The 24,291-nt window shown below is 46.6% G+C and overlaps 2 protein-coding genes and 1 pseudogene across 13 annotated transcripts in view; all 3 read left to right on the top strand.

Moving 5' to 3' along the window:
• The window catches only part of LOC116084786 (anthrax toxin receptor-like), a 32,986-nt gene extending 15,383 nt beyond the window's left edge, over positions 1 to 17,603 (top strand). For 11 of the 12 annotated variants that reach the window (XM_031362014.1, XM_031362013.1, XM_031362011.1 and 8 more), the window contains 15 exons: positions 321 to 392; positions 2,274 to 2,355; positions 2,438 to 2,468; positions 3,251 to 3,330; positions 3,413 to 3,481; positions 3,751 to 3,828; positions 3,921 to 3,981; positions 5,948 to 6,052; positions 7,305 to 7,374; positions 7,922 to 8,000; positions 8,889 to 9,119; positions 9,611 to 9,649; positions 10,608 to 10,733; positions 12,076 to 12,153; positions 17,301 to 17,603. In XM_031362014.1, coding sequence (XP_031217874.1) covers positions 321 to 392; positions 2,274 to 2,355; positions 2,438 to 2,468; positions 3,251 to 3,330; positions 3,413 to 3,481; positions 3,751 to 3,828; positions 3,921 to 3,981; positions 5,948 to 6,052; positions 7,305 to 7,374; positions 7,922 to 8,000; positions 8,889 to 9,119; positions 9,611 to 9,649; positions 10,608 to 10,733; positions 12,076 to 12,153; positions 17,301 to 17,504 — 1,405 coding nt within the window. In that variant the 3' untranslated portion in view covers positions 17,505 to 17,603. Of the gene's footprint in view, positions 1 to 320; positions 393 to 2,273; positions 2,356 to 2,437; positions 2,469 to 3,250; positions 3,331 to 3,412; positions 3,482 to 3,750; positions 3,829 to 3,920; positions 3,982 to 5,947; positions 6,053 to 7,304; positions 7,375 to 7,921; positions 8,001 to 8,888; positions 9,120 to 9,610; positions 9,650 to 10,607; positions 10,734 to 12,075; positions 12,154 to 12,903; positions 13,149 to 17,300 lie in introns of those variants that run through there. The other variant, XM_031362020.1, reaches the window with a different exon arrangement.
• A 939-nt stretch (positions 17,604 to 18,542) lies between these two features.
• On the top strand, positions 18,543 to 22,136 carry LOC116085173 (annotated as a pseudogene).
• A 1,667-nt stretch (positions 22,137 to 23,803) lies between these two features.
• The window catches only part of Znf488 (zinc finger protein 488), an 11,880-nt gene continuing 11,392 nt past the window's right edge, over positions 23,804 to 24,291 (top strand). The window contains exon 1 of the mRNA XM_031362023.1: positions 23,804 to 23,869. The gene's annotated coding sequence lies outside the window, so the exon portion shown is untranslated. The remainder of the gene's footprint in view (positions 23,870 to 24,291) is intronic.

Genomic DNA, 24,291 nt, shown 5'->3' with positions numbered 1-24,291 from the left:
CTTGCCCAGTGTGTGTGTGTGTGTGTGTGTGTGTGCATGTATGACTGTAAGCATATGTAGGTGTGTATGTATTCAAGAACAGGGATGGAGTAGGGGGTTGAACTGGCTGCCTCTCTTTCCCAGGGGCCACATTGCCACAGGGTACAGAATTTTTCATGACATTTATCCAAAGTCCCTATGCCTACTAGATAAGGCCTCAAAGTGGAAGGGTCGAGACTAGGGAAGGAAAAGAGAATCTTGTTTGAGTACCCTCCTGGACATCTGGATGACATCATGTTGTGGTGGTGGTGGCGGCTTCTCAAACACCTGCTTCCTCCCAGCCAGGATCTGCGAGTGTCTATCATCACCTACTCCTGTAAGGGCAACGTCATCTTGCCCATCACTGGGGACAGGTAAGTGTCCATTTGAAAGCTAACTCAGGCTTGGTGTTCCAGGCCTCCACGGAACTGAGGGCTTGTAGAGACCTCCATGAAGGCTCCCACAGGAGTCCATAGTGGCTGGTTGCCTGCTACATGCCTATATACTGATATATACTATCAGTATATATCTACCAAACCCTTGACTTCCCACTCCACTAGAACTCATAACCTTGTGCTTCCAGAATATTTCTACCTTCTTGCTTGTCTGCCTTCCTTCCACCACTTTTGAATCTTCTCTGGGACCTGGCTATGACCACACGAGACTGAGGAGGGTAGTGGAGCGGACATGGATCTCTTACACAACCCTGGCTTGTGTGGAGCCTATTGGACTAGATCATCCTCTGTTTGGGTTAGTGGACAGGAAGATCACTGGGAACCAGAAAGTTCTGGGGTCCAGGGAAAAGCAGCTGAGGCCCACTCTGGGAAAAGGGCATTCCAGGGTGGCAGCATGAGTCCAAGGCTGGCCTTTATACTACAGACAGAGAAGTAGAGCAGGTATCCATAGAGGGAGGTGACCCATTTGTCCCCAGAGTACTAGAGAAAGGATATGGGGAACTTCTGACTATCTGGAAGGAAGAACTTTGGATGCCTGGCCTGGAAATCCATACAGAGTGAGAGGAAAAGAGAGAAAGGCACAGACATTTAGGATTAAGGGTGTTTGGAAGTCTGGGAAACCTCTGTCCAGGGCCCAGGAGAAAAGCAAGGAACAGTGTGTGAAAGAGAACATATCCCAGGCCTGTAGGAATGACAGCTGTGGTTCAGCCTAGAAAAGGAACAGGAATGCTGACGACAGGAGTCCAGGGAAGATCTGGCTTGTTCAGAGAGACCTGATGTGTTTGAGGCAGCAGAAGTAACGTCTATGGGAAAGATTCTGGTAGGAAAGCCTAGAGAGGCATAGGGGCCAGGCAGATGGGTGAGGACTGGGCTGGGTTTTGCAGGTTATGATTTGACCCCTCTGGTTATAATGGGTGTTGCCCTCACACTCCCTAGGCTAGGCTGGGCCAGGTATAATACTCTCAGAGTGCAGCTCATGGCAAGCTCTCTTCATCCCCAATGGGAATCCACTGTAGAGTCAGTTGTGAGTTATCTTGCTGTGTCTGTACAGATTTGTCACATTGGATTATCCTAATATCCCACTTCCTGCCCAAGACCAGCTATTAGACCTAACCGTGCCCACCTCAGTATGTTCTGTTTTTAACAGCACCTGACAGGCCATGTTACTTCTAGCCTAGGGAGCAATACAGATGCCTCATGGACAGTCCTCAGAGCCTGACTCCCAGGTTCAAGATTTCCCTGTCAGGAATTTATGGAATCCACAGATGGGCTTACATTTAAGTAGACTGTCTGTTGCCTTTTGCAGACTAGAGGGAAGGGAGTTGGGCCAGGGCTCTGTGGCAGGGTAGTGGCTTAAGCTGAGGGAAATGCCCCCCCTTCAGCACTACCCACTGAGTAAGAGGTTGATCAGAAGGAGGGTAACCTTGACAGAAGGTTCTAGTTAGGAATGTGGGTACCCATGAGAGTCCTTGGCTTAGACGATGACTGAGAACTTCTGTTCTCCCACACCCCGCTCCCCCATCTCAAGCTACTTTTGTGCTTATGGGGTCCAAGACTAAGAAAGGCCCAGGGCAGAAAGGGTAATATGGCTTCTTGCCAGATACCCTCTTCAACCTAGGAGTAGACAAGTCATCACCAACATCCTAGGGTCTCCATATAAACTTAGGCTTCATCTCAGCTTCATGTACTCTGATAACCATATGGTTTAATATCCATGTACTCTAATATGCAGCCACATATTACAACTGTCCATAGTCTTCATAATCACCTTTTATTTTATGTTATATTTTATATTTTCAGAGAAGAAATCCTCAAGGGTATTGAAAGAATAAAGTATACCATAACTGCAGGACATGAACTCATTTACGAAGGACTGTGGAAGGTATAGAGGGCTAGAACACCTATGGGGTGAGCACCGTGGGGTCAATTCACAATGTCCCCCATTTCTCTTTGTTTCCTTACAGGCAAATAAGCAGATAATAAGGATAAGAAGAGGTGAGCTGCCTGCACTTTAGTTGGGTGGGTCTCCACAGAGTCAGGCTTCCCTGGAAAGCCTTTGTGCAGATCCTCAGGGCTTTCTAATTCTTATCAATTGCTGAAAAGGATCTGGTGGTCCCTTCTCTGAGCCTGAAGGCCCTTGTGAATACAGTGCTGTGTTTGTGATGCTTCTGAGAAGGATAGAAGCCCACATACGGCTGGCTATGTGTGGGTCTTGGTTATGCTGAGCATCTTTGGCCTACAGATGGGCTTGTGAACAGAAAGAGGGGAAGTACAGTGACTCAAGCATGGAAACCAGGGCTTGATAGCTGCCAGAACTTCTCTGTTCAGTTCTTTCTTCTCTTTTGTGGAGTCCCTTGTCTACCACCTTCTGATCTATAGTCCTGATGTACTGAGTCCGCTGTTGCCAACAGGACACCTCTAGGGCTGTGCCTAGAGTTAGCACCAGCTTCCGCCTGCCTCACTGGTCATCCTCAGCAGGAGGGTTTTCCTGATGCTCCAGTTTCTCAACAATAGGCTTATAGGTGACTGGGGTTCGCTGAGGGAACAGACAAATCTACTTCTTAGGCTGCTTCTGAACCCGTCTCCTGTAGAATCGATAGTGAATAAAATCCCTGCTTACTGTGGGGATCACTTATGTTGGGTTTTGGGTCTGAGTTCCTGACCCAAGTGGCTAAGGAGTTGAGACAACTGTGCCTGCATTGAGTAATGCTGGGTCAGATAGCCTGTGGGGATTCCAGAGGATCTTCTGGACTTCCTCGAACTTTGCTCTCTTGCAGGTGTCCAGCACCCCAGCATGGTCATCTTCTTGCTTGATGGCCCTCTGAGTAATCAGGCCTATGGGTATTCATTGGAAGAGGTGAGCCCTGCCATCTTCAGCTGCATCTCTTCTATGCAGTGTGTATGCTTTGGTGGTTCATCTGTATCTCTTTCTCTCTCAGACTAACGATACTCGAAAAATGGGAGGATACGTTTGCGGTGTGGGTACGGGCCAGTCTGAGAGAAATCAGGTAACAATCTAGGTGACCATGTGCTCCTCTGAGTCCTAGTTGAAGAACACCTTCCCAGAGGTAGTCATCTCATCTACCCTGGGGAGGTGAGCCACAGGTGGTCCCTGCAGCAGTAAGGCAAACATGACTGAGATTCTTCCCCCAGGTAGGATGATGAGAGAGCTTCCTGTTTCCAGAGCCTAAGCTGTGAGCAGAAGCCAGTGTCTGAGCCATGGGTGACATCAAATGGCTCCTGGCTGGATGCTCAAGTCATGTCTTCTCTCTTTTAGATAATAGGACTTTCAGGTGGTCACGAATATGCATTTACAAATAAGAAAATTGAACATCTGAATGACCTCATTATACCAGTGAGTGAAATGGGCCCAGGCAGGGCCAGGGTACCTCACAGGGTTCCTGAAGCTAATTCTCCTGACCTCGTTTACTGCTCTCTCTGTTCCAGTTAGCATCCAAGGCCTGTCCATCCCTTAAAACTGCAATTACACGCATTATATGTATAAGAGGTAAGGGCTTCAGGGACCACTATGCTTTAGGCAGATAAAATGTGTTGTGTGTGCATGCATGTGTTGGTGGTTATGCAGGTGATTTGCATACAATGAGTATGCATGCATATCAGTTTCTGGGTGGTGTGTAAAGTTTTGTGTGCATGTGGTTAATATGGGTATATATTCTATGTGTAGATGTTTTTATGTTGTTACTATGTAATGTGTTTCTCTCTATATATTGTGTTACATGTATGATACATGGTAAGTATATTGGATATAGTATGTGTACACAGACTGTATATATGTTGGAATATGGATAACTGTGGTATGTATGTGTGATCTGACTATAATTTGGGTATAATATATTGTACATTTGGAAGGTAATGCTGTGATGGCATAGCAATATGTATAAAAGTACTGTTTATTTTTATAGCAAACATGTAATTCTTAAGCTAGGGAAAGGATGCAAAACTCTCAAGGATACCCAGATAGACCCATCATCTAGAGAAGCTTAGATCCTTCCAGGAAAGTCAAACGTTCAACATTCACAAAATGAGGACAGTAATGTGGTAATCATGTTGAAGGATGAAGAGAAAGAACCGGGAACAGAGGATAAACACTATGTCACCAGAGACACTCAGGGATGTCTGTGACTGCAAAATGTCTATAAAGACAGCCATGTTCACTTCAGCTCCTCACTGAAAGGGTAGATGCCTGACCCCAAGGACTGCCACTGACAAGGACAGCATCTGTGCATTCCAGGGTCCCCTGTCAGTGTATAGCATGCAGTGTATGGTCTTTAAAGAGAGCTGCCTCTCTCGTCAGGACCATGGTGCATGCAGGCTTAGTCTCCACATGGCTGGCATGTAGGAGCTGCAAAAGAAGGCAGGACAGGAAGACCTGCATTGTTCTGTATTCTTCAGCCTATGCAGCTGGATCCTGATATTTTTGTTCTCTCATGGAGCCCTACTGCTCTAGGCTTGGGCAGGCAGGACTATGATCATTTCTGAGCTCTGTGATCCATGACTCTCAGCCTAGGACAAAGTGCTGTGTGTCAGAAGGTCTATAATGTATCCTCTGCTGGCTAGAAATGGCATACATGGGCTGTCAGTGAGATTAGAGACAATGCATAGAGTAGGAACAGCTGCAGCACCTTGAAGATGTAGGTGCTAAAGACAGAATCCAATCCTGACATTCTATTCTGCTTTCTGGCTCTATGCTGCCCTTTGTACTCCCCCACACTGTGTAAGAGAGAGGAGACTGCTGTGTGGAGGAGTGAAGGGAAGAAGCCTTCCTCTCTTACAGGCTTTCTTCTGCTTCTGGGTAATGGAGCCCTGCCTTGCAGATTGTTGCAGTGGACAAAGGGGCCTTGGTGTCCGGGCATCTGTGACAAACTGCAGATGAAAACATGAGTTGTTTCCAATGAGACATGCCCCTGCAAGCATCTGTTCAACTACAAATCTGTTAAACTGTTGGCTACCTTATGCAAACCTGCTACATAAAGGGTGCCTCTTATTTGGAGGGGAGCCCAGGCAGGAGGTTGCACCCCAAATAAGGCAGAATAGGCTGTTTCCCTACTCCTAGCATGGAGTCAACCTGTGTTCTAGGGAGTCTGAGGAGGGAGGAAAGTCCTTAGTGTCAACTAGCCTTGGGCATTTGAAGAGCAGAGGGTACAAGGATGAACTGGATCTGGCCCTGAGATGGTCATTCAGGAGCAAGAGCTGAGGAAATTCTATGTGGCTCCTGTAGGAACAGCCAGCTAGCCACCTATACCGTATCTCTTGTACACTGCTATCAATGCTGGAGAACATCCCCACTGCTGTAGGGAGCAGCTTGTCAGCAAGTGGGAACCAATATGGTTGTTGGCTCTCACACAGACTCTCCCTTGTTGGAGGCCATTTTAGCCAGTGGAGAGTCTCGAAAAGTTAGATCAGAAGGACTGATGCGCATAGCTCTCCTCAGGGTTTCACTGTTGTCCTCACAGAATCAAACCCAGTGGTACTTGAAGGGTACGGCTTTGACTTCGCCAGGCGTAAAGAAGACGTTATCTGCAGGTTCTATTTAGATGACATAAAAAGGACTATCAAAGGTAAGCAAGGTTTCTGTTCTCTCAGCCGAGTCTCCCTGTCCTTACCCACTGTCCTGCTGGACACTGTGGTTAGAAGTAGTGTGTTCAAGTGATAAAGGGAGGCCTGAGCTAAGGGGGGGTGCTGCCTCCTTCACTGCCACTTTTACCAGTATTCTTTGGAACTTCATATTTTTTATTGATGTTTTTAGTTTTATTCTCTGCCCTACATTCATCTAATTATATACATTTTTATTACTGGACAACCTTTTAATTTATTCTTAATTTAAAATCTTTTCCTCTCAAATTCCCAGCCTTCTCTTTTTTTGTTATTGTTACATATATATGGGTACAACCTGCTGAGCCCGTCCAGCGTTGTGTGTATATGATTTCAGGGCTGAGTACTTGTGTACTGGATAATCACTTAGGGGGCTCCTCCAAGGGTGGAGCCCCGCTTCCTCTCTCTCAGCATCCCCTGGTGGCCTATAGTTTTTGTCTCAGGGTGGTAGACAGCCCTTTTGTTTTTTGTTTTTTGTTGTCCCTATTTACTCTAATGTTAGTAATATTTTAACTTCATTGTTTTATTTTAAACCTCATGACCTATATTTTTCATGATTTAACTTTTATTTTCCTCCCTACATTTATGTAATTTTGATTTCAAGTCTTCTCATTTCGGGGGATTTTGCTTGTTCGTTTGTTTTTTTCTTCCTTTTTACTAATCTGATGTTATTTTCTTACCCATTGTCCATGACTTTCTTCTCCACTTCTCTACTTACCTTTTCATTTATTTAAACTCTTTTTGTCCCCTTTCCCTGTTTGAAGCATAAAAATAAAGTCATTTTTCAGGAGAATGGATAATAGATCTCAATATTAAGCAAAATTAGTTAGAATCAGAAAGACAAATGCCACATATTTTCTCTTAAAAGCAGAGTCTCCCCAACCCATGTGTGTGCATGTCTCTCTTTGTGTATGTATGTATATGTGTGCCCATGTGTGTGCCTGTGTGTCTGTGTGTGTGTGCATGCAAATGTGCTCTTAGGTTTTAAGACTAGAACGGTCATCTCAGCCCCAGTAGGTGAGCCCTGAGGTCCTGAGGCTCTTGCTAGGCACCAGGGTGCTGTTTGGTGCTAGGACGCTGAGCAGAGTTGGGGCTCACCACTAATTTTTGGATTGAAGAGGGTAAGGAGGAGATTACTGCTCATTGGTCAGACTATCAGCTCTGCTGGTAGAAGCCAACAGTGACACATCCATTGGGAGTTTTGCCATTTTCTTTTAGATTTTCCTCCCATCAATATAACCAAGACGACTGTCACTTGTCCTGGACCAATTGTAGATTCCGCGGGAAGGTAAGTAGCCCTTTTGGAGGCCTTGAGGGAAGAGACCAGTGGTCAGTGTTTACCAGTGTAGTGTGGGATATAAGATGTCCCCTCTGCTGTAGAACACCCATCTGGCTGCAGGTGGGTTCCCGTGCCCTCCGATCTGGCTCAGTCCTTGCTTAGTGGTGCACAGCATCCAGGCTTTACTGAGGGCAAGATTCAGGAGATGATGGAGCTGAGGGCCAGATCTCTAACCATCTCTCTGAAACAAGACAGCAAACTCTGGTACAAGTCAGCATGGTGACACCATGCACACTTTCCTAATGCCTTAGCTCATTGTCTCAAAGACCATATGATGTATGTGCCTCTCACGGTCTAATCTTCAGCCCTTCACCATCATTGCAGAGGTTCCCTCCTCGTTCCTTGGAAATGAGCTCTCTTTACCCACAGATCCGCTCTCCACTATTTCAGAGTGCCTGAATTGTAGTATAAGTGTGGGAAGAACTGGGGTTATCCCTTGAGTCAAGCCCAAGGTCCTTGTCACCAGGCTGTTTCTCAGTGTCTGTCTCTGTGTTAGAGCGATCCATATTCATCTCAGCCTGGACAAAGGAAAAAACTTCCTGCACAACCGTTTATACGTTGCCAGTAGGACATGTGTGAGTACCCGTGGGACAGTGACCCCATCTATGCAGATCCTCTGGTTGGGCAGATCTAGCTGGGAAGTCAAAGAGCAGAGGGTCCTGTGCAGACCACAAGGGAGGCTTATATACACTCGTAACTTCCACGATCGAGCCCAGTTTCTAGAAGGGTCAGTGATGCATGTACCAAGCTGTCTGCAAGGGCCTGTCCATGATGTCTAGGGCAAATGGAGCTTCCACATTGTTGTTCCCAGTTCAAAAATAAAGAATCTTCACCATTGCAGTCAGGGTGCAGGTGATAAGAATTGGAGCCCCAGCCAATAATGTCGTCCCCCAAATACTCTGAGCCCTTTGTTCTCAGGCTTTCTGGTGAGCCCAGTGCAATGTGACAGGAGAGTGTGTCTAGGAAAAGAAAGTATCTCTCAGCTTATAAGAACTCCAAAGGGATGAGTGGCATCCTTGGATTTGCCTGGCTCATTCCTCATATCCACACATAAGCTGGGAGGATGGACTCAGATTTCTACCCATTAGACACTTAGCCTATAACGTTCCCAAACATAGGCATGGAGGCAGAGAAGCCCTGGCTTTCACTCCCAGCAGTGATATCGTTGGCATTTCCCAAGCGTTCACCGCCTGCAGTCAGGCAGCTGCTGGGTTGCTAGTACTTCATATCTGTTGTTTCTACAGCCCTTGCTCTGAGCAAGCCGCTGATAGAACACATCTTCTGGTGTTCTATCAGTTTGGAGAAGCCAGGAATAAGGGGAGAAGAGAGACGGGAAGCCAAGTGGCCGACATCGAGGAGGGCCTTGTACAATTGCCTTTGGTCTCAGTGCGATGGGACCTGAAAATTCTTTGTGGGGGCTCTAGTTTTGGGAGATGGTGGCACATAACCTTTCCTTCTCATAGGGCAAAAGTCCGCTAACTACAGTTAAATATGGCAGAAGAACAACCACTAGGAGAACCACAACCAAAACCACAACAAGGACTACCACTACAACTACCACAACTACCACAACTACAGAAAGCCCCCCAGTGCTAAAGCCAAGCATTGATAAATTCATTTTTGTCCCTATACTCCTGGCCCTGCTGCTGATCCTGTTGCTGATTGGTTGTTTCTGGCAGCTGTGCTGTGTTCCGGTGAGTGCCCCTGCCTGCTCAGCCTGGGGCTCAGGAACATGTTGTCCATCCAAGAGGCATGGACACAAGGAAGCATCATGACAACAAAGCACAAAGAACTGCCAGACTCCATCTCTATTCAGGGAAGCAGACAGTAGAGAAAGCAGAGACTAGCCTGGAGGTCAGGGAGAATAGGCATGAGCTTGTCTCAGAGGAAAGGAAGGGGCGTGGGCTCTGAGGCAGGTGAGACTAGGGCAAGGTATGCAGTGCTTCAGCTGCTGAGATTCTCCTGCATCAGCACCTTCACCTGCCCATTACTCCCTACCTGCAGAGAAGGATGGGGGAGGGGGGTACTCCATTAGATCAGGTGGAGTAGATCAGCACTGCCATGGGCACACACATAAATTCAAGGATATGTGCATCCCTGCTCTAGACCAGGATCCCCTGTCTGCAGAGCTAAGGTAGAGCCCATCCTACACACTCCAGCTTCTTTTGTCTGTTTTACCCTCCAGCCTGTAGAGGAGCTGCCCTTACCTAAGCCCCAACCACAGGTAAGTCATGCTTCGGATGCTGACACTGTCACGTGGTTAAGGACAATGATCTTCAAGAGAGGCATCAGAAGACCTGCACTCAGGAAGGAAGAAGGGTAGAGGAGCTCAAGGGTCAAGAAAGGGGCTCACGGTGACATCAATCAAAGACAAGGTCCTACCCAATTTGATTTTTAGGATCTCCTGCCTTAGCCACACAATCCACACCCTGGGGAGCTGCTTCAGCATGAGCAGCTGTTTCTATGGACTCTAGTTTTAGGAAGCCTCAGAGGACTCTGATGCTGAGGTTGCAGCCGGGCTCCTGAGAACAGGATTCCCTGTTAAGACCTGGTCCCCATCCCTATGTTGGAGGTCTTAGTTCTGTCTTCAACCCTGTCTCCTGGCAGGGTAGAAGGGCTGGCTGAGATCAGCCTAGGGACCTGAGAGATAAGGAGGGTGAAAGAGTCCCAGATGGCCCTGCACTGTGAAGGATGTCCTCAGGGAAACACGGGGACAAGGTGGGTAAGCATCTGCAGCTTCCATCAGGTAAGGACCAGAAGTTGTAGAGAAGCTGGGGCAGGTGGAGCCTGGGTTTGGGCTCAGATAGGAACAGTCTCCCTGTCTTGGTTGGACTGTGCTGGTTGCAGACTGGCCTGGGTGAGGATGCCTATGCAGAATCCAGAGACAGATGGAAGGGACAATTACCTGCTAGTGCTGGTCCACTATACAGCAACCAGGCCAGACTTCTGCCAGCAAGGCTGACACAGGAGCGCCAAGGGCTCAGAAGGAGGCTGTTATTACTTTGTGAAGCTCCATATCTGAAGACTGGAAGGGGGCTCTCTTCTTTCCTTCCTGTGGAAAACCTCTCCATGCTGTGGGATACATCCTTCTATTTACCTCGCAAATAACAGCTGAGGCCCTACAGTGCCAAGTGCTGTGCAGGGCACAGACAAGGACCAGACAGAGTTTTCTCTCCTTTCAGCCCAGAGAGAAGAAACAACCTCCTCTGGTGTCTCCTCCAGCACCCACAGGACCTGTAAACCCACCCCCCATTGTGATCATCTGCTGTTGCACCTGTCGTGGCCTGTATGTGAGCAGAGACGCCCAGGTTCGAGGACTCCTCAGGGGCTGTGACTTCAGACTGCCTGGGTGTGGGAGGGTTCAACTCTAGGGAGCAGGCTCTGAATTGCTATGTGTCTGAGAACAACCACATGTAGACCCTCCCTTATCCTAGGGGAGGAGAGCATGCAGAGGGGTCGCCACAGCATCTAGGTTGTGGGACAGTGACGACTGCCTTCTCTGGCCAGTCCCTGGTATCCCAGGACCATTTTCTTAGCCCTGACAGTGTTTCTGATGTGGGTGAGTAAGTCAATATATACTGTATGACAAAGAGGTTTACAAACCTAGGGACAACTAAAAAGAGAAAGACCAGTCTCCAAATACTTTTGTCTACCATGAAAAATGGACAAAATCCAGTACCCCTGACCAACCAGCTCCAAGATCTTTGGGAAGATAGAAAAGAGCTAGCTCAGTGGTTCTACTGCCAAGATGGGGAAAAAAGTTATAGGAAAGAGAAGGTTGACATGGGGACCCTAAAAGGCACTGCGAAATCCCTATAGAGTTGGCCTCTGGGGGGAAGGCAGTCCAAGGGTCCTTCTTTCACCTAGGAAGATCAGACTTAAAGGAGGGAGGGGACTTGCCAGCAGCCAGGGCTCTGTCTACCTGGCATTGCCTTATTCCTCCTTGGTCCTGCCTCTGTGATGGACCCTGTTTCCTTCTGGAAGCTTTCAGTTCCTCTGCAGCCTCTCAGACTAGCTGAGATCCAGGCCTTCCTATGGCATGTAGAATAGTCAACATAAATTCTCTAGAGAAAGAGGCCACTGGCCATAGGCCTAGCCTGGCATACTAGCTGGCCTGTATTCCTGGCATCCTAATTTGGCCCTACTCACTGTCCCAGGTCCACTGAGTTTGAACTTTAGAGCTGAGGTTGGGGAGTTCCCAAGCCCTAGAGCTAAGGTTCTTCTGCCCTCTATGTTTTCTGCCTTGTCCTGTGTCTCCTGCCACTGAGCAAGACAGGCTGCTTACCTGCCTCTCCTGTGTGGCCCTCAGTGCAGGCCTTCTTTATCCCCAGGGACCCTCTCTAGGTCTGAGCCCACATCATGGCTCCCCTAAAGGCCTCTGCTTGCCACCACACACAACTCTAGCCTCTAAACTTCCCCAAAGCCAGATACTGGCTTCTCTCCCCCACGGATTCTGTGTCTGATTCTGAAACTGGGTCCCACAGTGACAATCCCAGGCAGTCAAGGTTGTAAGATCCTTTCCCAGGAGCCCACTTGGGCTCTCTCTCTGAATTCTTTGGGCACAGAGTCCTAGGAGACAAGGCTCCTTGTGCTTTTGGGAGCTGAGTCCATGCCCTGATTCTTCCTCATGATTATGTTTCTACTCTTCAGGGCAACATGACTGTGTGCAACTTCAATCCCCTATGCTGCCCCCAGTTGCCATTGATATGGCCTCAGTATGGTGACCAGGTGAGTGGGACCCAAGGCTACTCTAAAGGGGCAGAATGGTCACTACTTTTTGCCTGTGATGGTTGCTTTCTGGGGCTGTGGCTCAGAACCATGTCCTAGCATAAGGTTGAGGAAGAATGCCCAAGACATGAGAGCTGGCATTCATGAGCCTCCTAGACAGGACATTTAAAAGTCAATGACTGGCTGGGCGGTGGTGGCACACGCCATTAATCCCAGCACTTGAGAGGCAGAGGCAGGCGGATTTCTGAGTTCAAGGCCAACCTGGTCTACATAGTGAGTTCCAGGACAGCCAGGGCTATTCAGAGAAACTCTGTCTCGAAAAACCAAAAAAAAAAAAAAAAAAAAAAAAAAAAAAAGTCAATGACTGGTCACTTTGGCCATGGTTGACAGTGCTGTCTGGCCAATAGTGACTCCATTTATTAATTTATTAAATATTAAAGGTCTTTCTCTCTTTCTCTGTCTCTGTCTCTCTCTCTCTTTCTCTCTCTCTCTGTGTACACATGTATAAGCAGGCATACTTGCCTGTGTATGAGTAAATGGAGGTCACAAGTCACCATCAATTGTTCTCCCCTAAATCTTTGAGATGGGATCTTGTACTAAACCTTTAACTGGCTGTTTCTGCTAGACTGGTTTACCAGTGATCTCCTTGGAACCTGCCTATGTCCCACTCAGTATCAGGATTAAAAACATACACCCCTATGCCCAGCTTTTATGTGGGTACAGGGGATATGAATAAGGTCACTCTTACAGGGTTACTTCAGGTCTGGTCCATCCTAATGATGCTTCCTGGGCTCTGGCCATCAAGTTTTTACAGTCTGCATGACAGTGGTTTGTTGAGTGGGATGTGAAGCCTGTCCTGAGCCTGGAGGAAAGGTGGAAGGAAACGTCCACTCTTCCTTCTCCAGTCCAAGGTCTGTGGCTGCTCTGATTGCTCTTGAGATGGGAATATAACATATGGCAGAGTGCAAGGTCTCAGGAATGGAATAGAGGCTCCTTGTGTATGTACGTATAAGAGGGAAGAAGGGAGGGAAGATAAAAGGGAGGCCAAAGAAAGACTCTTAGAGCCTGAGACACACTGCTGTTGCAGTAACTTTTATTCACCTGATGTAATTGTTGTCTTGGAGACTCACTGCCTCTGTCTGCTAATTTAGGCCTAGTCCTGGAAGCTTCTAGCCTCTGTACAGTCTTATCTAGGGCTGGAATGTTTTCAGCCTCTGAGAATTACTGCTGAACAAGCTCACCCTTTTTATTGTTTCTGAACTCTGGCTGGTTGGTCAACTTAGCTATTATGGCTCAAACTTTTCTCCAAGCTGACTGATTCAATCTGGCTTCCCTCAGCTTCTGACTGTATTGTGATTCTTGGTCTTATATGGACTTTGGCAATCTGATCTAATCTTTTGTCTCTGTCTTATTCTCTGGCTCATTCTGTCTTCATGTTTGTCTGGCTTGTTATACACAACTGTCCTGGTAAAACTGTCTTCTCTCCTTTTCTCTCTCTGTCCTGCTCTCTCTTAAGTAGCCTCTCTATTTTCTCTGTTCTTGTGAGAGGTGGGCATATCTTATTCTGTCAAATCTCCCTCTGATTCATTACTTTGCCTCTCAATTAGATATCACTTTCAAACATGGGTGCTTCCTTCTATAAACTAACTTTACCTTTATTATTTCAGATTAAAGGTGTATTCTAAGGACATGTCTGTATTCCAGCCAGAGTGATTAAAGATATATACTAAGGGGTGTCTGTATTTCAGCCATGTTGCTGGATTAAAGCCCCTCTACATGTTGCTTTACTTCAGTGTTGCAGAAAGAGACTCCACATATTTACTCTGGACTTGGGGACTAAAATGTTTCTTCCACTCTGGCATGCCATTTCTGGGATCCCCTCTTACTAAGGTTACCCCATATCTCCTTCAGACTCTACCCTGATACTCTCAGGTGCACCATCAGGGGTGACCTGATGGGTACAAAGTTGAATGAGAGGCTCAGGCAGGGAGGATGAATGGATGGATGAGTTTAGATGTGTAAAATGGTCATGGAAGGGCAGAAAGAGGAGTAACATATGTTTGAATGGTATGTATGGTATGGTACTGTGGACACCTAAAGTGGGAGCCTGGAGGGCCAGGTAGATTACTGGGAACATCCAAGAATGTTTCTGTGAGGAGTTGATTCAAGGGTAGGTGGAACAATGGAGAGTGGGAGCTGTGCTGGAGTTAACCTGAGAGGAAACCTGAGGCCTGAATGGGCGGTAAAACCTAAGGCAAGGAATGGGATAGATGGTGGTCTCACCTGAAAGGCTTAGGGTTATATCTGTTGAGCCACAGAGAAGATGTTTTGTCTCAGATAGTGCCCAGCAGGACACCGGCTAGAGCATCAGGGTGGAGTCTGAAGGAGAGATGGGGTTATCTTAGTAAGAGAGGATCCTAGGAATGACACAGCAGCTAGGTCCTTGGTCACTCACATGACCATGCTTGATGACAGCTCCAAGCAGGTCTCTTCTTCATACTCTATGGAGCTTTTGTGAAAGTGAAGAATTATTTTTGAATACACAGGTACATAGGGTATAGTGGTCTAGGCAGAGTAGGAAGCTCAGACCTGAGTGAGTAAGGAGCCAACTGGCCTATAGGCTATAGAGTCTATAGACAAGGGACCAGTTGTAGTTTCTCATCATGGCTCTTTGGCATGACGGCCCCTTTCACAAGTTGAACAAAGCAACATGTACTGGTTTGAATAGGTTTGGCTCCCATAGACTTATGTGTTTGAATGCTTGGCCCATAGGGAGTGTCACTATTAGTTGGTGTGGCCTTGTTGGTGGAAGTGTGTCACTGGGCTTTGAGGTTATATATGCTCAAGGTATGCCCAGTATGGAACATAGTCTCTTTCTGTTGCCTTCAGATCAAGATGTAAAACTCTCAGCTCCTTCTCTAGCACCATGTCTGCCTGCATGATGCCATGCTTCCCGCCATGATGATAATGGATTAAACCTCTAGACTATAAACCAGCCCCAATGAGATGTTTTCCTTTATAAGAACTGTTATGGAGGCTGGAGAGGTGGCTTAATGGTTAAGAACACTGACTGTTCTTCCAGAGGTCCTGAGTTCAATTCCCAGCAACCTATGGTGGCTTACAACCATCTATAATGGGATCTGATATCTTCTGGCAGCCATACATGCAGATAAAGAACACTCTTACATGAATTAAAAAAAAAAAAGCTGCTGAGGTCACATTGTCTCTTCATAGCAATAAACCCTAATTAAGACACTGTATTACCTGAATATCATTGAGGATGGTTTTTGTCCCAACCGTACAGGCTAGCCAGGGCTCTGGTGCACACATAGTAAGGATGTTGCAGATTTGCATTTAATTAGGGCAGGCTTGTTATTTCAGAGGTTTAGTCCATTATTGTCATGGTGGGAAGCATAGTGATACAGAGGTAGACATGGTGCTGGAGAGGTACCTGAGAGATATACAGATATATCAGCAGGCAGCAGGAAGAGAAACGCTGGAGCTGGCTTGGACATTTGAAACTTCAAAGCTGACCCCTAGTGACACACTTCTTCCAAAAAAACCCACACCTACTCCAACAAGGCCACACCTTCTAATGGTGCTATTCCCTCTGGGATTATGGTGGCCATTTTTATTCAAACCACCACAGCCTCTAGTCTGTGTTTTAAAATACACCAAGAATACCAAAGAGAAGGAAATCATGAGAGTGGCTTGAGGAAGTTTAGTGACTACAAGAAGTTATTGTCTAAATAGTATCTTGTAAAATCTCCAGCCTGGCAGCCACAGGGAAGTCTAACAATTTTTTAATTGACCAGACTCATGAATTATTTTCACCCTTACAAAGTGTCTATTTCTATTCCAATAAACACACAGTATCCCAAGGAGAAGAGAGGGGAAGAGGGAAGAAGGATGAAAGGGAAGCTTTTTGAAAAATACTACCCCCAAATTCTTGCCTGCATTCTGCTTTCTAGAGCTCACACATATGACTACCACAGAACACATGACTTCATAGCTACGCACCCTGCATCCTTTAGCAAACTCCACTTGCTGCTATGAAGAGGGCAAATGGAGATAGGGTTTCTTAGCTGCATTTGATTTTGCTGACCCCTTTATGTAGATAGCAGATCAAGGAGAGGTTTAGAATCAGCCCCTCTCATCTGGCTTGGAGTGAGTGACATGGAAGGCTTTTGTAAAAGGCCCAATAAAGATTCTTCAGATGGTTCTCTTGGCACAAGAAGCTAGCAGAGGGACATATAGGCAAATGTGGAGTGAGTTGAGTCTGTGTGGCTCAGGCTTCTGGGCTGGTGTGTGTTGGGGCAATCCTGGGTGGGTTGGGGCACAGAGTGAAGTAGAGACCTCTGGGTTGAGAGGCAGGTATATTGAGAACCACTTGTTTTCTCCTCACTCTGGCTTCTTTTGTCTGATACAAAACATTCCTTGCGTCTACTCTGTGAGAGTACTGTGTCCTTCCCTTTGAATGGCTGTGATTCAGTCTACCTGCTGATAATCACTCCTGCTTCCTGTCCCAGAGTATGTGCGGCCCCCTGTACTTGTCAGAGACTTTACATGCTAAAGAATGGAATGACATCACTGAGCTAAAGTCAAGTTGTTTTCAGGAAGCCAAACTTGCTGAGGTCGTGAGAGAGTTCATCTTCTCACGCTTTCTGACCTCTAGAACCTCAACCTCAGCCTTCCATAGTGCCTACCTAGCTCTTTATTTACCTTCAAAGCCAGCAAGACAGAGTCTTCTGGGAACCCCAGCTCTCATCATCCCTGGCATTGTCTCCTGCTGGGGTTTGCATAAGTTTTTCTCCCATCTCTAGCATGTCTCCCCACCCCAACTCCTTAGTTGCATTCACAGAAATCCTTTCTGTTGGGTAAGTCACAAGAGACAAATTTTCTCAAGGTCAAAACCTGCAGATCTTCCAGGTCTCCACACATCTTAGACTTCTGTTACCCGCAACACATCTGGAAGGAGAGTGCACAAGGGAGAGTAGGACCTGGGGCATAGAGCGTGGGAGAAGAAAGACCACCCAAGCTTGCATTATGATGTTGTAGTGTTCCCCACCACCCAGCCAAGCAACTGCAGTGTCAGAGTCTGGTCACAGTAGTATCTCATTGCTCTCTCTCTCTCCTCTTCCCTGTAGGGGCGGTTTACCAATTGGAGGCTCCTGAAGGAACCCTGCATCCCCAAGGTCAGCCTGCCACCTAGACCAGAGCATCTGCCTCTAGCTTCTTGCTCTCAGTGCCACTGTCTCCCAGCTAGCCACTCCAGGCATCCCTCTAGTTTGCGGCAGCTTGCTCTTCATCCCTGGGCTCCCAGAGCTCCACGGTCACTTCTTCCTACATAGTGGACATTTCAGGTGCCACCAAGTGAAGACTAAGTGGTCTTTGCTGTATATTCTGTATATTGGGGTTAAGATTTTAATAAAGGAAATAATAGATTGGAACTTGTTGCTGCTCATTAGCAAATACGTCATGAGATCCTCTCCTTGAGATGCATTTCTGCTGCACCTGCCAGAACAACTCTCTAGTGTCATGCAACTAGACAAGGCCCATTAGTATTTCTGACAATTCTATCTTTATCTGTCCCAAAGGGGCAAGGTGTATTTTCATGTGAAAACATTTCTACAAAACCCTCCTTTCTCCCAATTTTTGAGTTTCAAAGACTTTTAGTCTCCTTCAATTTTTATAAAGAAAAGCCTCTAGTTTTAGACTACTTTTAGTCTTTCATATCCTGTCTTAGATGTATTCTAGACAGAGATAAGGCCATCACAGGTCCAAGACTTCTCTTTCCAGATCAATCATGCCACTTCCAAGTCCAGCAGATTTGAAGGCATGCTCTGGACATCTCTGGAAGAGATAAATATCACTTGTATGCTTTGTCATCCTATGCTCCATGAGAGCTATGCCTCCCTCATGTGAAGTGCTTAGCCGTCCAGCCTGTCCAGCTGAGTCCACATGACTACCCAGCGGCTAGTCACACAAAGGAGGACAGGAGAGGCTGGCAAGCTGCTATACTATAGATCCCTTACCCGAGTGCTGAACCTCTTTGTGGGGGGGGGGGGGGGACGACTCAGAGCTTTAACATGGCTCTGTTTTCAGACTCATTCCTGGAGTGCCTGTGAGAAACTCTACTGGTTAGTTTTTGTTTGTTTGTTTATTTGTTTGTTTTTGTTCTTTTGGAGGGATTGTCTCTATCAGATTGACCTGAGGCCATGTCTTATGGGTACAGCCTGTCTTTAGAACACCTTTACCCAACAGCATGTCACCTAAAGTGTCCCCAGAGCAGCTGCATGTAGCTTGAAGATACTTCACATCTTTGTTCAGTCAAGTCTATCCATCCTAGTATGTGGCTTAACCCCACTGGGACTTTACAGCAGGTTTCCATGGGAGAAGGTAAGAGACAGGTAACAGGGTGGCCATTGAGAATATCCTCGGAGCTCAGAGCCATTCTCTGGAAAATTTGGCCCAATGACACTGTCAATTCCAAAGCTTGCCCCCGGACTCCCAACCTTGTGCTAGCCATCAATGAGTCATGACCTGTTCAGGCCTCTCGGATATCTGACTAAGCTAAGCAAAGGATGGAATTCTCTTGTAGAGCACAGATTGTTAGCATGGCTTGGGAACTGAAGGCTAGAACTAGGCACCCCAACCATCGTTTCCAAGGAGAAGGATAAGAGATGATGAACCAAGGATATCAGAAGGAATCAGACAAGAGAGCCTCTGCTTTGTCACCAACAGATGCCTTGGGCATCAGTCCTGAGTGTACTCTTCCCAGGACACTAACAGCCCAGGATATTTCGTGGATGCTGATGGAGGTGCTTGAAGGCCTGTCAGGACTTTCTTAACCTTCTGCTGGCTGTGCCACTGTAGCGGCAGAAGAAACCCAGGCCCCTCTTTCATATCTAGTCCCCATTCTCTCCCTTGACAGCCAGGAAGGGCCCAAGGGTCAGCTCAGCCTACCCAGGTCTGCACCAAGACAGATTATACTCCTGATGAGAGTGAAAGCAACCACATTCATAGCAACAAGGCAAAGAGTGCTCCACCTGAGCAGCAGGGCTGAATGAGAGGCCACAGTGGCAGTAGCAATCTCTGTGTAGGCTGTGTAGGCTGCCCAGATAGCTGAGAAGGTGGTCCCTGGTAGCCAGTGGGCTAAGGGGTATCAAAGCCCCTGCTGGGGGCCAAAGATGCTGGCACAGCACCCAGAAGCCCTATAGTGGCCTCCTTGTCTTTAGGATGTCAATCAGATCCAGAGGGCTGTGAGCTGGGGTCTGATGACAATGACCCTGCCTATTCTTCTGCAGAGACTGGGGGCCCACTAGCTTCTACGGTAGTACAATGGTTACTCCCTATGGGCCACTTGGAGGTGGGACTGGACAGGCATTTTCTTGTCCAGGACAAGAAAATGGAGGTCTTGATGATCTGACATGGCTTCTGTATTGTGCTTATTTGTGTCAGTTCTGCCTTGGTTATAATGATAGAAACTTCTGGAACCCAGGCTGTAGATCCACTGTTCTTTTGTTTTTTACTTAGTGTATACATTCCTTTTAAAATCAGTTCTTCATTTCAGTTTGTTGAAATTTATTTTGCTATTCATTTTCTAATGTTTTTGGTTATGTATCTAGCTCATTTATTTTTCCCCTTCTTTTTTGTTAACATAAACTTTTTGGGCTACAAACCTCATTTTTCCTTTCATGTAATATTTAAAAATATGATGTGTGTTGTTTTGAGTGATTTCTCCTTTGACACATAATTAGATGTAAGGCTTAAAGCTTTCAATTATGTGTATATATATGTGTGTGTGTGTGTGCATGTGTGTGTATCTCTGTGTGTTGTGTGTGCATGTGTGTGTATATGTGTGTGCATGTGTGTATTTCTGTCTGTGTTGTGTATGTATATGTATACACATGTGTCTATGTGTATGTGTGTGTATGCATGTGTGTTTAACATTCTGTTTGGTTGATTTCCACATTAATGACATTGTGATCAGAGAACCTGACTTGCACTGCACTGTTTCTTTTAAGTATTCTGGGGAGAGGAAATTTACCTTAATACATGCTTTGGGAGCTCCATTTAATAGACCTTAGTAATGATCTTGCTGTTTAAATCTCCTAAATTTTGGCATGTAATGTGTTCAGTTTCTAGGTGTAATAGAGAATTTGGCAAAATACCCCTTTCTAGGTATCATTTGTGTCTTAGTTAGGGTTTTATTGCTGTGAACAGATACCATGACCAAGGCAACTATAAGAACAACATTTAATTGGGGCTGGCTTCTAGGTTCAGAGGTTCAGTCCGTTATCATCAAGGTGGGAGCATGGCAGGATCTAGGCAGGTGTGGTGCAGGATGAGCTGAGAGTTCTCTGAAGGCTACTAGCAGAATACTGACTTCCAGGCAGCTAGGAGTATCTTAAAGCCCACACTCACAGTGATACACCTACTCCAACAAGGCCACACCTTCTAATAGTGCCACTCCTTGGGTTGAGCATATACAAACTATCACAAATTTGTTTTATTTATTGATGCATTCATGCTTAGAATGTTTGTTGTTTTCTTGGAGAATGAAGCCCTTCCATTCAGAACTTGTTCTCTCTAACCCTAAAATCAGTTTCCAGTATTGAAGACTCGTTTCTTTCTGTCTGCCCACCATCTTGGCCCTCACTATCATGCATAGCCCTTTTCTTGTTTTAGTTTGGCATATTTTTATTGGGTATATCTCTTCTTAACAAACTGACAAGTTTTCTCTACCATTCTGAGTATATCAGTCACTGTAACCATCCAGATTGATTCCTGTGTGGGGTCATTTAGTGTTCCTGTCACCATTCAGATACCCCTTTATGTGGTGTGTGGTGTGTGTATGTGTGTGTGTGATTCAGCATCACCATCCAGATCCATCTTTGTGTGTGCATGTGTATACATGCATGTGTGTATGAGTGTATGTGTGTGTGTGAGAGAGAGAGAGAACAAGAAAGAGAGAGAGATTCAATGTCACCATCAGATACCCCTTTGTGTATATATAGTATGATGTGTGTGTGTGTGTGTGTGTGATTCAGCATCACCATCCAGATCCATCTTTTTGTGTGCATGTTTGTGTGTATGAGTGTGTAACCTGGAGGGAGTGTTATGAGAATCTGCTCCATCCTCATACTCTATGACACATTCCCATCAATGACACCACCCTCCCAGGCTGCTTCTAGCCAGTGACTGGGCCCAGTGATCTGGAGGTAGGCCACTCCTAGGAACGTGCAGATTCCCTGTCTGCACTGGCCAAAACTTTCTTGCAGCCAGTATATCTGTCTTTTCTTTCCCTGTCTTTCTTTCTTCAATCCTTCCTTTTCAAAGAACTTTCTAAATTAGTGCTAGAATATATCATTCTCCCAGGTTAGCATGTTTGCAATTCCTTTGCACTTCTTAGCTCTTTCACGAACATTGGTAGTGTGCCCTGGACCTGCAGATCTTTTTACTTTGTGCAAACTCCTCAGTTAGCTAACTCCTCAGTGCAGGTGGATACCTAGTTGTAAATATGTACACTGGTTTTTCAAGGCATCCCAAAGACCTTATAGCCTGATGTCCATGAGCAATGGGAGGCTTTTTGACTCTCAGTGTTTCCTGGGCCATCCATGTTTTGAGCTTAGGGCCTTTTAAAACTGTGTTTCTCACATTTAGACCATGCCAGGTTCATCCATAACTTCTCAGAGAAGGCCCTGTCCCTGGTGGCTGCTGTTGTGACTTACTCAAAGCCTGGATTGGCCACATGTTGACACTACGCCAAGGTTGAGCTGGTTCCCCTGACCCCTGGTGAAATCCTTACAGCTATATTCAGAGCTTGAAAAAAATAATTCAAAGTGTTAAAACTGGTAGCTTCACACACTTTACAGTTACGGAAGCTGTGCGGGATGGTTTGGTGGCCCCGGAGGTGTGGATGTAGTTTTATCTTGGAGAGATCCTAGGTAAAACATGGCATTGTTGGCTACGATGTTTGAAGACCAACATTTAACTTCTCATTTGAGTTCTTATTTGTATGTTCTTGGACCATGTGTAATGAGACTGCTATCTGAATAAAATACTAGCTGTCAAAAAAGATGTGTTTCTCTGACCTGGATGACTGCTTGAATGGGTTCCTGGAGCTCCAGTCAGGTGCCTAATTTCTATGCTCCTTTCTACAAACAAAAACATTTGCTACAGGAACATCAGTGTGCGGTTTGAATAAGAATGCCTCCCATAGGCTCATATATTTAGTCATCAGGGAGTAGTGTTATTTGAAAGGATTAGAAGGATTTAGGAGGTGTGGCCTTGTTGGAGGAAATGGGGATGGGCCCTGAGGTCTCAAAAGCCCACCCAAGCCCAGAATCTCTCTACCTATGGCTCAGGATGTAGTTCTCAACTACTGCTTCAGCATCTGCCTGCATGCTGCCATGATAATAATACACTAAACCTCTGAAACTGTAAGCTAACCATCAATTAACTGCTGTTTTATGAGTTGCCTTGGTCATGGTGTCCCTTCACAGCAATAGAACAACTGACTAAGACACATGATTCCGAGGGATAGCCAGGTCCAGCATTACCCACCTCCCAACTTGGGTAAATGCTCGGAAGAGTCCTCTGTTTATCTCTGTGCATCTTCAGAATCCCTCTTGACCTCGGAACAATTGTATAAATGAATGAATGAGAGAAGGAACTGGGGACTTGGGTGGGTTTTCCTTTGCCAACCACGTCAAGATGTTTAGCAACCCAGGTTTAAACATCAGGGATCACACACAGGAGTGCTGCAACCGCACCAAGCACTACCCCGCTCCCCTTCCCTGGAACCCACCACAGTGGAAATTCCTGGTCCTGCAGGACTTGGCCTTAGGGACATCCATCCATTCTCAGCCACCTCATTCACAGGGATCCTTCCTGCCTCACGCCACCCCTTCTTCCAGGAAAGTTACCTGGAAGACACTTGGAGACTGTTGGCTGCCCAGGGAAAAGCCGGGAGGCAACAGGTACTTCAGTGAAGGCCAAGAGAGCACTGTGAAACCGCTGCTCAGGTGGCAATTCTAGCAGTTAGAGGAGAATGAGTTGAGAGCAGACAGGGGTTCTTGGGCATTTCAAGCAGGAAACTCTCTGTGCCAACAAGCCTTCATCACTTCTCTCACCTTGGCCGGGATGGTTCAAGAACCTAGAGATTGGCTGAGCAGTGGTGGCGCACACCTTTAGTCCCAGCACTTGGGAGGCAGAGGCAGGTTTATTTCAGAGTTCGAGGCCAGCCTGATCTACAGAGTGAGTTCCAGGACAGCCAGGGCTATACAGAGAAACCCAGGGCTATATAGAGAAACACTCAAAAACAAAACCAAAAAAAACAAAAAACAAAAAACAAGAGCCTAGAGGTTGGAGTGCACTGTGCAACAGCTCAGAGGTGACAGAAGCGCCTCCAAACACAGCAGGATGGAGACTGGAGCTCCTAGCTGGCTGTCAAGCTTCAGAGCCTGGGGGCGAGGAGGGAGGGGTAGGCGGAGCTTAGTTCTGATCTCCCGCAAAGCTGCTAGGGTCTTCAGTTCCTGGTGCCTCCGCCCAGAGAAACCAGGGTTAGGGACCCTCTAAGAACCTGAAGGTCCCGCCCCTAAGGCGGGGCCTGGAAGCCCGCGGGCTTTAGCAGCCAAGTTCAACAACGCAAGCTGGAGGACCTGCAGCTGGTACCCTCAACCTGCCTCGCTGATGCTGCGGGAGAGCCCAGGTGAGATGCGCCCCGCAGTCCTAACAGACAGACTCACCGGGAGAGGACGGTGGAATGCCTCTCCTTCCCTTGGCCTCTTCCCGGGAAAGAATTCTCAAGTCCCGCCATAGCTTTGCTGGGCCGGATTTCCCTTCCCTCTGTGGTCAGCTTCTATATATCTTTTTCTTCACTATCTTTATCTGGGACTCATCTTCTGCCTTTCTCACCTTGTCTCTTCCTCTGTCTCTCTCCTCTGACGTTTTATTTCCTTGTAGGTTTAATTTTTACGGCGATCTCTCATTGCAGCCCTGTTTTCTTTCTTTAAAAAATAAATTATTCCTCTTTTTTCCTTCCTGCTGCCCCCTCTCACACCGCACACAATTCTGTCTTTTTCCCTCCTAGGCTGACTTCGTGTGTGTGTGTGTGTGTGTGTGTGTGTGTGT

This window comes from Mastomys coucha, unplaced genomic scaffold, assembly GCF_008632895.1.
Source record: "Mastomys coucha isolate ucsf_1 unplaced genomic scaffold, UCSF_Mcou_1 pScaffold9, whole genome shotgun sequence".
NCBI lineage: Eukaryota > Metazoa > Chordata > Mammalia > Rodentia > Muridae > Mastomys > Mastomys coucha.
Note: the sequence above shows the minus strand (reverse complement) of the source record. Positions and strands in the feature narration are given on the sequence as shown.